Below are 16571 nucleotides of genomic sequence, written 5' to 3' on the forward strand. Positions count from 1 at the left end.
CTTAATCGTTTGCTTATTTATTTAGCAAATATTGACAGAGATGCCTGTATGACAAGCAGGGTGCCAACTGCTTGCCCATCCGTATTTGTACAAAACACTTAGGGCTTCCACTCTCCCACTTTTCTTGGAGCACCTAGCTTACTCCAAATATATATTATTTTCCAACTTTTAAGAGTGTCCATGTGTTAGATTCCCAGGGCTGCCTTAACAAAGTACATTTCCTGGCTTAAAGCAATAGGAATTTATTGTCTCACAGTGCTGGAGGTTAGACTCCAGGTGAAGGCGTCAGCAGGGCTATGCTTCTTCTGAAATCTGTATGGGAGAACCCTTCCCTGCCTCTTCTAGCTTGTGGTAGTTGTTGGTAAGCCTTGGCATTTTGGCTTGTAGACACATCAGCAGTCCAGTCTCTGCCTCTGTCATCACATGGCCATCTTCTCCCTTTGTGTCTCTCCCGCCTTATTGCAAGGACACCAGTCGTATTGGATTGAGGGCCCATCCTACTCCAGTATGACCTCATCTTAGTTGCGCCTGCAGCCACCCTATTTCTAAATAAGAATATGAATAATTCACATTCTGAGGTACTGAGGATTAGGGCTTGAACATTATCTTTTGGGAGGACGCAAGTCAACCCATAATAGTCAGGCACAAAGAGATATCTCTACATCGTGTAAAAAGCAACAATGTGAAGTATGAATATGCAAATCAACTAATGCAGTGAGGAGTGGGGGGGCACGGGGAGCTGGAGAATGCACTGGAAGTTCTAAAGGGCCCCATCAGCACGGGATGAGCCCCACCTCAGAGTCTTTTCCAGGGAAACTGGAGGCCCAGATTTGTAATGTGAAAACTTCCAGTTACGAAAAGTTTGAGCATCTACATCAAATCAAGTCAAACACATTTACGAGCTAGAGTCGGCCTGCGAATCGCCAGTTTGGAGCTTCAGGTCTTTGGGATCAGAGAGGGTTTTCCCGGGCAAGTTGATCTCTTCTTGGAATTGGAAACAGTTATCTCAGGCTACAGAAGAGTGTTTAAGGGCAGGGTGGAGGGGGGCTGCGGCCAGGAGGAATGAGATGAAACAGGAAATAGAAAGAAGCCAAGACCCTCAAGGCCTCACAGGCCACGGGGAGGAATTTAGCTGTCGTCCCAGAGGAGATGGCCAGTCACTGGTTGGAAGCAGACGAGTCACGTTTACAACCTGCAGACTTCTAGACCCCGGTCACATCCTTCTCCGGCTCCCCAGTACGCCAGAGCAGAGGCGATATCGGCCTGGGGGCTGGGCCGTGACCTGCGCAGTCCTGTCTCACGAGCACCCTGTGGACAGTGACCTCTTGTGTTCCCATCAGATCTGCAGAAGCTCCTGGAGATGGTTCGGGAAGATGCTCAGAGAACAGTCACAATGGCAGATGGGATGCAAAAACAAGCGGCCAGGTATGTTCTTTTGACACCTGGGCAAATAAAGGATGTCAGCATCATAGTGATAACATAAAGGACAGCAGTTCCCAACGGTTGAGCATTTCCTCTGTGACAAGCGCTGAACCGTGTACTTTGCTCATGTGTATCACCTCCCTGAGTTCTTCCAATAACCCTACAAGGTAGGTACTGTTGTCTTCATTTTACAAATAAGGAAATGAGGTTCAGAGAGGCTAACGAATGGTAAGGCCGCATCTCGAATCCAAATCTTTCGTATTCCAAAAACTGTTCTCTTATCCACTCCGCTGCCCTGCTTCCCAGGAACCCAGAGGTTTATTCATTCATCCTTTTAGTGAGTATTTATGAATATGGATGGACCGTACTAATTATTGCAGGAAGTGTTATGAAAGAAAAGCTCAGACCTGTGAGAGGACATAATAGGGGCATCTGATCTAGTCCGGGATGGGATGAGAGAAGTTCCCTCCAAAGAAGAAACTTTAAGCTGAGATTTTGGATGAAGCATGAGAAGGAACTCACCGGCCAGAGTCGCTGGGGGGTCGCCGGGAGAGCCAGCACGGGGAGTGAATACTGCAGACGGCACATGTGCAAACATGGTCCAGAGGGAGCGTAGCACCTTCAAGGAACTGAAATCCTTCCCAGATGGGATGGGCAGAGATATAAGTCTGTCTGGGGACCTTGGAAGCCACCTCTAGGATTCTGATTTCTATCCTAGGAACAAAAAGAACCCTTTGAAGTTTCAAGCCGGCAACCAATGTAATTGGCTCAGAGAGTCAGACTTGGACCTGAGGTGTCCTCCTTCCGGCGGAAAGCCCTGTCCACTGGACCTCTGGCCTCTAAAAGTCTCAGAGAGCATGCGGGCTAGAGCTGAAGTTCCCTTTCCAAGTGTGGATCCCTCAGAGTAAGCAGAGGACTTCCTGAGAATAAATGAGGCACTGGAGAGGTTCATCGTCACCTTCAGCCTCCTGGGATGCCGGCTATGACTTATCGGTTATTGTTATTAGCATAAGTACGGTTCACCAAGCACGTTCACATGCATCACACCCGCCTCTGCTTGTTAATGATGAATTGGCTGCTGCTGCCTCAACTCACATCGGGGCTCTGGACGGTGGCGTTGAAGGCTCTCAGAGACAGTGTTGGCCCTTAAGGCCCCGGTCGCTGCGCCTGATTTATCAGTGTTAAAGGCAGATGACAGTGATGAAGCATCAGCTCCAAGAGGCTCCTTCCTTTGCAAGAACTCACGCCATGAAATACTGGCTTTGGAGTCAGACCGACGTAGGTTCGAGACCTAGTGCCTTTGAACAAGTCCCTCAGCCTTTCTCTAAACCTCAGCTTTCTTATCTGTAAAATGAGATTGTGTTTCCTCAAAGCACTGGCGGTGGTACCAAGTAGACTAGGGTCAATCTCCATTTCCGTGATTTAATTGCTGTGTGCTGTTGAGCAAGTTGCTTCACCTCTCTGAGCCTGATTCCAATTCTGTAAAATGAGGCTCATTAACAACCTATCCCAAAGGGTTGTAATGAGAATTAAATGATAATTTCCTAGTAAAGTGTTTTTATTGTTGTGGAAATAATGTCTACGTCACTGAGTCTTTTGAAGCATTTAATGAGATAATGCATTTAACATATTAGCATGTGCCTGGCATACTGTAAGCAAACAAAAATTGGTGACAGTGGTGGTGGTGGTGGTTACTTTTGTTTCACATACAGCGTCCTATGGAACCTCTGCAGCCACTCGCTGAGACAGGTTGATTAACCAGTACCCAGTACCATGGTCCCATCTCATAGATGGAGAAGGATGGCTGGGAGTGACCTGCTTCAGGTCCTCAAAGACAAAACCACACAAGAACCTGGTTCTCACAGAACTCATCACGTGGCCTCTGCATTCACTTTAATGATAAAATAACCATGGTTACAGTGCAAGAACCTGTTGAAATTTCCCATCCTCTTCAATTCCTCCGGGAGAAAAATCTCCCTAATCCCTTGCTAAGGCAGCAAATATTGAAGGCTTCTCTGTGGAGCTGCCCAGAGACAGTTAGGGGAAGCTGCAGATTTGCTTTTGCCCTCCGCACTTTAAAAATGTAGATTCCTATTTCACTTTAGACAGCAGGTCTGCTCCCATCAAGACTGACGTAGAATTCTGGGGGTTTTAGGAACCCCTGAAAGCCTTCTCTCCCAGCCCTCAGCCTCAAGGGCCAGACCGCGCTCTGGTCACCTGTCTTAAGGCGTTTGGGCTGGTGTAATAAAAATCCCATGACTGAGTGGCCTGTAAACCAGAGACATTTATTTCGCACAGTTTCTGGAGGATGGAAAGTCCGAGATCGAGGTGTCAGCAGGTCAGCGTCCGGCAGGGACCCTCTTCCTCATAGACGGCTGCCTTCTCACCGTGTCCTCACGTGTAGAAAGAACAAGCTAGCTCTCAAGGGTCTGTTTTATAAGGGCTTCAATTCCAGTCATCAGGGTTCCACCCTCATGATCTAATCACCTCCTAAAGGCCACCACCTCCTAACAGCATCCTCCTGGGATGAATCTGGGGGGCCATAAACATTCAGACCATAACATCACCTAGGAAGATGACCTTGTCTTAAAATCCTCTAGCAGTATTTTACAAATGTCCCTGAAGGTCAGAATCAGCTGGGACGCTTGTGAAAACTACAAATTTCTGGTCTTCATCCCAGACCCACTGGATCGGAATCCTTAGAGGAAACCGCGTTTCTTAACAGGCACTTCAAGCAGGCGTCATTTCATGGTATGCCAGGAAATGGTAAGGTTTGCGAAGTATGCTCCCTGCACACCTGCATCGGAAGTCTGTGTGTGTGGTTTTAAATGCAGCTTCTGGGGTCCCACTCCAGGCCTGATGTATCCAAGTCTCTGGGAGTGTGGCTCAGGAATCTGCATTCTCATTCTGAGCAATTTTTCCGGGTGGTTCATGCCCTCCTGTAGAGCCTAGGATCCCTGCCCTAGAAGGAGAACTCTCCATTCTCCCACAGATACTTAGTGCCTTGGGGAGCATCATTTGTTCAGCGCCTTATTAAGTGACTCATCTTGCTTTGCAGTATCTTCTCAATGCTCAGACAAAACAAGAGTGATTCTGCCTATAAAGACATGCAGACCACCCGCAAATCAAGGTAGGAAGGCCTGGGGCCCTAGCAGGTGGGTCAGGAGGCACCGCACAGTCATGGGTGGCGTTGCAGAGATGCCCCTCACCAGACTGTGGAAAGTGGAGCAGGGAGGGGGATCTCCTTCCTTATTCCCTGGAAATAAGTTCCTTAACTCCCAGGTCTTGGGGGTGAGTATTCAGCCATTTCTTCCCAATAATCGTATACCATGAAGTTACAATCTTCTGGTAGTGGAGGAATGAAGTGGGGAGGGTATGTTACAGAACTACCTCTTCCCTTTTTACTTGGGTGACTTGTAACGGGGGAGGTAAAGGTCTGCCCTCAATTCATTTATTCATCTATAGAATATTCCTCAGTCCCCGCTGTATGCCAGGAACTGTGCTCAGCTCTTCAGAGATTCAGCAGCAAACAAGACAGGAGCAGTCTGACCACGTGGGTGGATCCCACTGTCTGGTCTGGGGTCATAACTCCTTTTGTGACATAGATTCTTTGACCATCCGAGGAAGCTTACAGACTCCTTTCAGAAAAAATGCTTTCAAATGCAGACTATAAATGACAAAGGTTTACAAAGAAATCTATAGTAATATCGATTACAATATTACAACCAAACGTGAGATATATAGTCGTCTGTGAGCTTCTTTAGCAATACCTTATACAATAAGACTTAGCAGCAGGTCTAATAACTACTGTAATTTTAGTGTCAAGTGTAAATGATTTTTCAAAATCTCTCCCACAATTTTAACGTGATGTGGAGAAGTGGTGATTTCCATTTCTGTGAAAGGCTGGGTGAAGAGGTAAAAGCTGGTTTTTTCCATCTGCGTTCATGGACCCCTTGCATCCTGCCCATGGTTGAGAACTGCTGTTCTAATGGGAGAGTCATGCGTTTATCAAATAACACCACAGAGGCAGCTGTATAATCATGACTGTGGAAAGCATTCTGAAGGAGGATTATGGAGGATTTGGTGAATGTTGAGCATCAGGGTTCTAACCAAGGCTGAGTTTGACATTTAAGCTGAGACCTGAAGGAAGAAAGAAGAATTAGCTAGCCTGTGTCTGGGATCTGGGATCTGCATTCTCATTCTGAGCAATCTCTCCAGGTGATTCCTATGCCCTTCCCCCTGTAGAGCCTACGGTCCCTGCTCTAGAAGGAATAGTAGGAATAGTGTTCTGAGCAGAGGGAATAGCATGTGCAAAGGGTCTGAGGCAGGAGGAAGCTTAGAGGCACTGAGCAAAGACCAGTATGGCTGAAACTCAAGGAGGGCCAAGGAGAGGGGAGACTGAGACAGGCAGAAGGGTCTTTTGTTGTTGTTTGCTGGTTTGTTTATCACAGCTAATAACATTGCTTCCTTCCTCTCCTGCCTCCCCGCCAAGTCACACTATCAGCCCTAGAAGAGAGCCGTCTACAGGAGGAAGGTCAAAGCCAGCCTGCTCCCCCAGAGAGTTCAGCAGCAGAGGTTGGGGCAGCTGGGTGGAATCCAAACACATGGCCTTCTGGGTATTATCACTAGGGCTCTGCTTCCCAGCAAGGTGGGATAGGGCTTGCTCCATCACCTGCCAGACCTAAGGTCTCTAGGTCTAGTCCAGTGAGCCTCTGGGAAAAGCAGCAAAGGCCGGGCCCTTTCCTATGGGGAGTGGTCTGGGAAATGGCCTGAAGAAGCCCCGCCTGCCACAGGGCTGGAAGGGAAGGGTTAGCCACACATCATAGGGATAAGAAAAACAGTCTTACCCTCTAGAGTCACACAGATAAAGCAGTCAAGTCAGTTTCTCAAATGTTTAGAGAAACAAAGGGAGGCAGCGTGTGAGAGAAGATGCTGCAGGCCCAGGTCACTGAAGGAGGACCTGGAAGAATGTATGGGGGGATGGGCGCGGGCAAAGACCTTCACCCCCATCTAGGGACCCTAGCCAGGCAGAGTCACAGGAGGGAGCAGCTGCTTAAGGAATTCACCCCCACCCCCACCCCCACCTAGAAAGGGTCAAATGACACCAGGAGTTGACTGATGACAGATGAGGAAACTGACGACCCAGAGCAGAGGTGCTTATCCACAGCCTGGGAGAAGGCAGCTCCAGGGCTGGGCTCTGAACCCAGCTCTGCCTGCCTCCAGAGTTGAGTGCAGTGGGTGCTCAGCGCCAGGGTCCAGCTTAGAGAAGAGCACCCTTGAATGAGGAGGCGGCCTGGGGCCGGGAACACCACAGACAATGTGCCCAGGAGGACTCGACCCCCCGCCCCAGCAGGTCTGCACTCAGCCCCAGGGTAAGTGCTGACAAGTGCAGAGAGGAGGATGGTGGGAGGGTCCGAAATGAGCCTGTCCTCCAGATGGAGAGACCGATCTCATCCAGATGAAGCTGGGATCCAGACAATGTGTCCTCCCAACAATATGCAGAGGCAAGAGGCCACAGCTGGACTTGGAGAGTCAGAGCAGGCAGAGCTTGCTCTAGGCCATGAGACAGGGCGGGATCTGAGCAGGTAGAGAAGAAACGAGGACTGTCCAGGCAGTGCATCCGGTAGGAGTAAAGGCCAAGACGCGGGGGAAATGCACATCGTGTTCTATTTCTGATGCCTCGATTAGAACCACCGCCCTCACCTGAATCCTGGTGGCCAGCAGGTGTCATGGGGGCCCTAAAGTCACCCTTTCTGGAAATATAAGGCTCCAGGCAACTTGAAACCAACCTTTGTGTTTCAGTGACAGATCCAGCAGTACAAGTGGAGACAGCCACTCCCAGGTGCCCCAGAAGAAGTCTAAAAGGTAGGCCAGCTGGGCAGCGGAAGATGCCAGGTAAGAGGGACTGTGGCAACTCTCCATCTTCCCAGGGGTGTAGAAATAACCCGGTGCACACCAGACTCCCTGAAGCCATAGACACACCTGAAGGACAAAGGACTCCCAGGGCAAGGGGCTCACGGCCAAGATGCTGAGCAACCAGACCGACGACGGCAGCAAGTTCTTCCTTCGTGCTTGGCGCTGGGCAAAGCATTCTGTATTCATCATCTTGCTTATTCTTCAAAACCAATCCTGTGAGCCAGGGCTGGTGTCCCATTCCGCAGAGGAACAGATTGAAACCCGGCCAGGTGAAATGTCTCGCCAGAGGCCACACGGCTAAGAAGTGGTGGTACTCTCAGTTCCATCACACCATCCTTAACACCTGCTGGGCTGAAGAGACCAGATGGCTCTCTGTGGGCTCGTTTAATAAGGCTTGACCCACCAGCCTGATGTTTTTGGGAAGATCTATCTTTCCTACCTCCAGGGGAGTGCTGAAGGAGGCTCCAGTGAGGGTGGAGAACCTGGGTGGGTGTTATTGCAGAGCACCTTGGGGCCCGGGGAGGCCAGCCTCGTGGGCCTGTCCCTTGGGCTCTATCCCCCAAGCCCTTCTCATCTGTGTCCACAGCCGCAGCAACCGTGACATCATCCACTGCAAGAGTGGGGTGTGTAACGCCCTGAGGGCCAAGTTTAACAATGTGGCCCAGGAGGCTGGCCTCTGTCTACAGGACAAGATGGAAATCCTCATGAAGTAAGGGCACACATATATCCATTCACTCAAAGGACATTCATCTGGCACTTACTCTGTACCCACCAGATGCTAGGAGTTGGGGTTATAACAGGGAACAAGAAGGACCTGTTCCCTGCCCTCAGGGAGCTTGTAGTCTCCTGGAAAATATGGGCGGAGACAAAATAACTGAATTGATAAATTTATAGGTACAAATTATGATCATGCTATACTGTAAGAGAACAGGGTTCTCGGAGAGAGAGAGAAACCATGGGGTCCTCCTAATGCAGGTTGGGTAATCCAGGAAGACCTCTCTAAGGAGATGGTGTTAAGGCTGAGCCCTGACACGTGGCGAGGAGCTGGTGGTATGGTGAGAAGGTGGAAAGACATTCCAGGCAGCAGGAAAAGTACAGACAAACTCCCGAGGTGGGAAGGGACATAGAACATTTGAAGAGCAGGGAGAAGTAGTAGGCATCGTGCACAGCCATAAATGTCATGACTGAGACTTGGAACTTGACTTTCCAAGCAGCAGGAGACAATTAGAAGCTTTTCTTTTCTATTCTAACAAGCCGGTCACTGCCTCCCTTCCCACCTGACCCCTTGACTACAGTGACTATTTTCACCCCACTGAACTCATCCATTCAGCGAAGGTTTCATGATGACCCTTTGCCCTCTCACCCTCTCAGCGTGGAGGGACCAGCTGCTCTGGGCCACAGGTCCAAAGTTGACTTGCCCCTACCTTCTGGGAGCTCCCAGTCTAGTGAGAGAGACAGACAAATAAAGAGGCGATTACCACACAGGGTGATGAGGGCCAGCATGGGCATAAGGAGGGGGCTAAGGGAACACAGAAAGGTCCAAGGGAAATCAGAAAGGTCTTCCTGGAGGAAACAATATTTTCAGCTTAATAAAAATAGGTGATATTTCCAGGGCACTTACTATGTACCAGACATGGGTGTAAGAGCTTCGTTTTTATTACTTGGGCCTCACAACGGTCCTGTGGGGTAGGTGCTATTACTAGACCCATTTTACAGAAGAGAAAAGTGGGCTCAAAGATGTCTCTTGTCGACGGCCACACAGTGGTTAAGTATTAATAGTAAAGGTGGAATTCAAACCTAAACCATCACACAGGAACAGTAGGAGGGAAGAGAGTTCCAGGGAGAAGCAACAGCGAAGTCCCAGAGGCAAGAAGGGGCACAGTGGGCCATAAACTGCCAGTAGTCGGGTGTGCTGGGGCTTAGGTTGTTTACAAGGTAAGCGGAGAGACAGACAGAGGCCAGATCATAAAAGGCCTTCCTAACCCAGCTGTGGAGGCTGAACTTTATCTCAGAGTCTTTGTTCACGAGCCAAACCGTAAAATGCTGGGAGGAAAGGGATGGAAAGGATAGAGATAAAGCTGGAGGATGTCGTAGGGGATGAACAATCCAGCGCCTTGGAGGGTAAGTCACTCAGAGGACTTTACTCTGAGTCAATGGAAAGCCATTGAAATTCATAATATATAGATGAGGACATGGTTATATTTGTAATACAGTCTCTGTGGAGAGATAGGACATATACACCAAGTGATAAAGGGAATGGGGAAGAGAGGAACCAACGTGAGTTAAACACCTACTGCGTGTCTGGCACCAAGCGCAGCACTGTACCCACATTGTCATTTCCTCCTCACCACTGGGATCTAGGAATCGTTATTATCCTTCATTTTACAGACGAGAGAGCCGTGTAAATACAATCAAAAGTAGGGAGAGAACGAGGGCTGATTAGAAAGTGACTGGATTTAGCGAGACTTGAGCATTTCAGGACCTCGGAGAGAGCTGTATGCCCTTGTGCCCAAAGCCAGCTTGTATATTAGAGTGGCTGAGAGGGTTAAGAAGGACGGCAAGAAGGAAGAGGTGTTTAACTCAGATCTCGAAGGGCAGCTAGGATGGTTAAAGGAGAAGAGTATCTGATTCTTCTTCCTCTTTCTCATGCAACCTGTGATGCAGGCGCCAAGAAGAAAGAGGTCTCCAGAAGTTCCGTTCTTTTGACCTTGTCTCAAATTTCCAAAAGGATGTAGCAAAAATGAGACACCACATCTCCATGGCAAAAGGAGATGCAGAAGAAATTGCACAGCACTGGTAAAGATCCTGAGAGCCAGATAAGACAGTCCCTGAAGTGGGTGAAGGGGGCAGTGGTGTGACAAAATGACCTTTGATCCCATTATCCTTCAAGACACAGAGAGGCATCACTCCAGAACTGTCCTTGGCCACCAGTACCACCCCCCCCCAAACCAGGCTATATCCAGAGTACAACCAGGCAAGAACCCCTCAGTCCCCGAATGGCACATAATCTACCCAGCTGTGTTCTCCTATTTACCTTGTCTGATCCAGCTTGCAAATCCTATCCAAGCTATCTCCTATAAGAGAGGCAGAAGAGGCAAACCAATCTGAAACTTCTACAGATTCTGAGGTCTATGGGGGGAGAACTATATTTCTCCAAATAATTTAACTCTTAAAGATACAAAGCCAGACAGGCATATCCCAGGACCCCTGTGCGCCAGCGCAGAGGGGATAATAAGTACAACAAAAAGCAGTGGGAATCGAGTGATTACTGGGTGGCAGACACTCTCCTAAATTATCTATTTTATTCCCCACAAAAATCCCGAAGGGTACATATTAACCCCCCCGCTTTACAAACGAGGAGATGTTAGGCTTTAAACCTCTGTCTGACCTGTCTCTATGCTTAGCAGCAATAAAAAAGTGGAGTCTGATTTCCCAAAGCTCCGTCCTGTCAGGATGAGTAAATCAGGATCTACGAGTAAGATGGGGAAGCCTGAGAACGCACCCAGAATCCCTCCAAAAATGCTAATAATGCAGAGCGGGGGCTTACAAAGAGACAGGAATAAATATCTAAACGTATATCACAGATAGAAAGCAGTATGGGCAGCCGCAATGTATGATGGAGGATCAAGTTCTTCAACTTTTTCTGCAATCAGGGAAAAAAACCTTTTTTTCATGAGGTACCACTGCTGCCATCACCCACACCTGAACCCCCAGGTTAGAACCTACCTCGTTCCCACCATCTCAAGGATGGATTCCCAGACTACCTTCACACGCTGTCATCATATTAATAGAGATTCTTGAAATACACAAAGCTGTGACTCCTGCTTACTCGTTATCAGGGACACGGAAAATACACACACACACACACACACACACACACCCGCAGCAGCAGCACCTTGTGTGTGAGAGCCTCTTGCATCCTAGAAGGTATCTCACAGATGTGTCTGTGTCCTCCCTGGCTTGATTAACTCTCAAAAGAGAAGCTTCACAGCCGCATAGCACAGGGAGATCAGCTCGGTGCTTTGTGACCACCTAGAGGGGTGGGATAGGGAGGGTGGGAGGGAGACGCAAGAGGGAAGAGATATGGGGACATATGTATATGTATGTCTGATTCACTTTGTTATGAAGCAGAAACTGACACACCATTGTAAAGCAATTATACTCCAATAAAGACATTAAAAAAATAAATTAAAAAACCTTCAAAAAAAAAAAAGAGAAGCTTCAGAATATCAGCGTTCTTCCTTTCTTGTAACTTTTCACGTTGTCTGCTTGGTAGAAAAATCATAAACGCATCACTTTAAAGCATGCCCTTAATTTTTTTAATGCAATGCAAATCGTGCTCCAGCTTTTACTATCCATAAAAGTAAAGACTTGCCTGACCTGTGGGCACTTTACATTGAGGGGGGAGGAAAGTCCCCCAGATAAAGACCGACGCTGCCTTGGAGACACCACATGAGTGATAGAGATAGTGGAGATGGGGTCCCTGTGGTGCCCAGACCCATCTCCCAGCAGTTTCCTAACTGACCCTCTCCTCTTGGAACTGAAGGTACTTTGACCTGCTGTCCAAACTCCCTGAGGATCTGAAGAATTTCCGCCCTGCCAAAAAGATCCTGGCGAAACTGCAGAAGTTTGGGGAAAATCTGGACCTGAGGATCCGGCCGCATGTTCTCTTGAAGGTGCTGCAGGACATGAGGGTCTGGGAGCTGTGCTCTCCGGACATCGCGGTGGCTGTCGAGGTACTGACCCCTTCCTTCCCCCTCACAGTGCCTCCGGCACACTCATTCATTCCTCTCTCAACATCCAGGCACTGTTTAAGTTTTTAAAGTTTTAAAAAGACATAAAGGCCTTCATGGAACTCATCATCTAATAGGAGAGCTCTTGTCACGTGACCTTGGTTGTTCAACTCCAGGGGACGTTATATTCTGTGTAAACGGTGCCCCCTGGAAACTTGGAGGTTTTGGAGAGACATAAATAAATGGACATGTGAATACAATAACTGGCGATCATAAAAAGGGGCACTCTAACTCTGGCAGCTTAAAATTGTGGCCCATGGACCTCACGTGGGTACTCATTAGGAATGCAGAATCTCAGGCTCCAAAGCGTATCCCATCAGCTCAGGATCTACATTTAAATGAGATGCCGGGTGACGTGTATGGACAATAAAGTCTGAGGAGCCCTGACTTAAGGTAAACGTGGAGGAGGCTCATCGTAACTAGAGCCACGGGGGAAGATGACTTTAAAGCTGAGAACTGAACAACGTAAAGGCAGCGCCGTGAAGAGAAGGGGAGGAGCAGGCCAGGAAGAGGGAACAGCTGGTGCAAAGGCCCCAAAGCAGGACAAAGCTTGACCTGTTCAGCGGCAGTCAGTGGGTTTGGGAGGAAGAGAACAGGAAGATGCAGAGTTCCAAGGGGACTGAAGAGGAGTCTGTGCAGATCTCTGATGGTCAGGTTAAGGGTTTCGGTCTTATCTGGAGGGTGCTGAGGAACCACTGAAGGCTTGGCAGTAGTGGCTTACCTTCCCTACCTACCCTAGAAGTTCCTAGTTCCCTTAGGGCATCGAAAGGGGCCAGCAGATGGGGACGGGGACGGCCCACACTAAGGTATTAACAGGTGTCAGTGGAGTCACCTCCTTAGCTATATCTGATGGCACATGTCCATTTTAATAGGGCTTTCAGCGCCTCAAGGTGAAGAAGTGACTCAAGGGGTAGCATTCTCAGTCCTCTCGCTGTTTTCATGAGAGGTTGGCCCTTCCACAGGCTGACCTGGGTTGTGTATATGGGTACAAGGTCAGGAGTGGGGGAGGGAGGATGACCCTGTGGGCAAGTTCATCCGCCCAGACTCTCCTTCCCACATCCTGGGAAGCTCTTTCGGGAGAGGCTCTGGCAGGCTACTCCAAAACTAAGTCTAGGGCATCTGTCCAGTTACGGGGTCTGCATTCCCCCTGCCAATTGTGGAGGCCGTGGAAAAGGCAGTCGCTGAGTGGGTAAGAGGGGAGGGGGCCTGGATGCTCCCCTTGCGCTGAGCTGAGTTCATGGCCCTAGCTAATAAAGGTTAGCATGCTCTTCTCCCCGTGAGAACATCACAGAACTTCTGTTAACCTGGGTGTGGGAGTCTCTCAACCTGGAATCTACATGAAGCTCTATGTTTTGTGTCTTAACCCTTTCCTGGAAGCAAGTCCATAGTTGTCCTCAATTCTCGAAGGGGGCCTATGAACCCAAAAAAGTTTAGGGTCAGATGACTTTTTTAAAAGATATTCAGGAATAGAAAGGAAAGAAAGATGCAGACAACTGGGTTTTCCTGCTCTCTCCAAATTTCTTGGGGTCAGTGGTGACAATGAGGGACTTAACATTAGCCTGCTGAACCGGGAAGCTGGAAAGAGACCCTTTTCCTGAGAGGACCATCCCCAGCGTGATGCCCCAAGCATTCTGAATGCCTGAAGGGTTGGACGTATCCTGCGGCCACAGCCTCAATCACAGATCTTGCAGGATCTTGTTGGGGAGGGCGGGGGCATGGAGTCTAGCTTTCAGACCAGATCTGAGGCTGTCACTGTGTCTGCCCCTCAGTTTGTGCGAGAACACATCATCCACATGCCTCACGAGGAGTATATCAGCTGGCTGCAGGACCGAATCAACGTCCCCATCCGGCCCCACAGTGCCCAGACGTAGTGGGCCTGGGTTGACCAGCGATCCCAGTGGAGGAGGGCTGTCTGCACTGTGTTCCTGTTTCCTACCTACTCTCATGGATACTCGTTATGACCTAGTAGGGGCATCTGGAGACCAGATGACCCTGCCAGCGTTCTAGAGGGAGCTCCTCCCAGGTGGGAGCTCCCTCCTGCCTCGCACGCCAGCCTCAGTCTCCCAGCCTCCGTTCCTCGCTGGTCTAGACTGACTCTACCTGCTCCCTCTCCAGAATCCTTCACTCTATTTCTCCTCCTCAAATGCTAGATAATAAAATTGAGTTGAATGTTTGATGTTCAGCTGGGAAAAAGTTGGAGCTGTGGAATTTGGGCGTGGTGTTCAAATCCTGATAATAACATACAGTTATCATTTATGGAGTTTTTGTTATACAACAGGCCCAGCGCTGGGTGATATTATTGCCTAATAATATCATTTAAATCTCACAATTACTTGGTTAAGTAGGTACTGATGTTATCCCCGTTTCACACCACTGGAGCTAGAGTGTATTTCTCAGCTTTGCATATACTGTCCTGGATAGAGGTGGGTGGGTGGATGGATGGATGGATGGGGCATTTCCCAACAAGGCAAATAGTGTGCCAGAAAATCTCGTTCTTAAGAGTCCTTGTAATATCTTGTGCTGGTTTGGGTTGTACAAAGAGCTTAACTTCCTGTCGTCTCCAAATGTGTGTGGGCTCATTGCCATTTAACCTCTTTTCTCATCTTGATCTTCTGCTTCCCTACATCCTCACTAAGCTATAGGACCTGTAGTCATTTTAACTCTGTTACTGATGGCCAAGCTGAATTAACAACGAAACAACTGGACTTGATTTGCGGTTATGCCCCGATTATCAGAACACTCATAAAGGCTGGAGCCCAGCATCTCTCCATGATCCAGAAGGGGTGGAAAGGAAGAGAGTTGAACTGGAACCATTCTTCTGTCTAAGAAACATCTGACTCATCCGTTCACCTATTCAGTTATTTACTCACTCATTCAATGAATATTTATCAAGAGCTCAACATGCATCAGCCAGGTTCTGGGTTCTGAGGGTAGAGCAGTGACCAAAGCAGACAAGCTCCTGATCTCGAGAGTTTACATGGAGACAGTTTACATGGAGTCAGCAAAGGCTGATGGGGAGGGCAGAGGGACTGCATGACACCCACACCGCGATACCCTTTGTTTAGTGTGACTCTGTGACAGCCATTAGGGTACAGAGGTGAGATGCAGTCTGTCAGGAGTCTGCAAAGTTAAGGGATCCTAAACTTCTCTGTATTCAGTAAGAATTGGGGTGAGGGGGAGCAGAGAAGAAAGGAGGAGGGCAAAGGCCTAGAGGCCAAAAGAAGCTTAATGTCATCTGAGGAGCCAGAATAACACGCGTCTGGTGGGACTGTAAGATCAGGTTGGTAGCGCAGAGCAGGGGTTGGGAAGAGAGGGAGTCTGGGGAGGGAGGTGGAAGCCAGATTTTTAGATGCCTTCTAGGCTATGGGGCGCCATGGAAGGATTTTCAGCAGGGGAATAATCAGATTTGCATTCAGGAAAAAAAAGACGCCTGTGTGAGGACGAGGCAGGGAGAAGGGCACTGAGATAAGGCTACGGCAGCGACCGTGGGTGGCAGTGGTTGGGGGGAGGTATTAGAAGGGTATTTAAACGGTGGAATCAGCAGAAGTTGGTGTGGCGTGGTACAAGTGGACAGAAGACAGGAATGTCAGGAATCATGTCCGGTTTTTCAGCTCAGAGCACGGGCTGGAGGATGATGCCTTTAATGTACCAGGAGGAGAGGAAGAAAAGAAGGTTCAGAACAAGAAGGTAAGGAGTTCTGTTTTGAGCATATTGAGTGGGAGATGCTTGTGGGACAGTCGAGTCGGGGGACTTAAAACTCAGGAGACAGGGTAGCACTAGGGATAGAAACATGACACCAACATCCTATGGGCCATGATTGTTAAAGCAGGAAGTGGGAGGAGAGGCTAGAAGAGGAGAGGAGAGGGAGGGTCTTGAGGACCCTTGAGGGTCACAAAAAGCGTCGAGCAGCCCACTCCCAGCCTAGCATTGACTGAGGGACTGCTTCGCTCCAGACACTGTGCAGAATGCTTGCCATGTGTTATTTCATCTTCGTGATCTTGCAAGGCAGGGCTCACCTGCTTTACCGATGATGAAATGGAGCTTCCAAAAGGTGTTCTGTACTCATGTCCAGCTGACTCTGAATTCCCTCCCTTCTGCTGCTGCCCTCTAACGCCCCAGCCCCGACTGTGTGAGACAAGAACGTCATGAAAGTTATCTGGCTTTTGGAATCATGTCCCAGGAATAGCTCTAATGATGGGGCCTCCTGGCGTCTCATTAACTTACATTTACTCTGCATTCTACGGTTTGCATCTTACTTGATGATCACAGCATCCCTCTGTTGTGGGCATTGTTATAATCCCCATTTTACAAGTAAGGATGCCAACACTTACAGTCATTTGCCAACAGTCACATGGGCAGCAAGTGGCAGAGCCAAGTGGAGAACGTGTCTGTCTTGGGCAGGGGAGATGCTGGAATTACAAGACTTACTCCACCCTCCTG

The 16571-nt window shown here is 48.9% G+C and overlaps 1 protein-coding gene across 5 annotated transcripts in view; it reads left to right on the forward strand.

The window, feature by feature from the left end:
* CCDC60 (coiled-coil domain containing 60) overlaps positions 1-15350 on the forward strand; it is a 267296-nt gene extending 251946 nt beyond the window's left edge. For 4 of the 5 annotated variants that reach the window (XM_060310799.1, XM_060310800.2, XM_030860383.2 and 1 more), the window contains 7 exons: positions 1341-1425; positions 4481-4552; positions 7225-7287; positions 7925-8047; positions 10003-10134; positions 11885-12074; positions 13901-15350. In XM_060310799.1, coding sequence (XP_060166782.1) covers positions 1341-1425; positions 4481-4552; positions 7225-7287; positions 7925-8047; positions 10003-10134; positions 11885-12074; positions 13901-14002 — 767 coding nt within the window. In that variant the 3' untranslated portion in view covers positions 14003-15350. Of the gene's footprint in view, positions 1-1340; positions 1426-4480; positions 4553-7224; positions 7288-7924; positions 8048-10002; positions 10135-11884; positions 12525-13900 lie in introns of all 5 variants that reach the window. The other variant, XR_009566464.1, reaches the window with a different exon arrangement.
* The last annotated feature ends 1221 nt before the right edge of the window (positions 15351-16571 follow it).

Source organism: Globicephala melas, chromosome 13 (genome assembly GCF_963455315.2).
Source record: "Globicephala melas chromosome 13, mGloMel1.2, whole genome shotgun sequence".
Lineage (NCBI taxonomy): Eukaryota > Metazoa > Chordata > Mammalia > Artiodactyla > Delphinidae > Globicephala > Globicephala melas.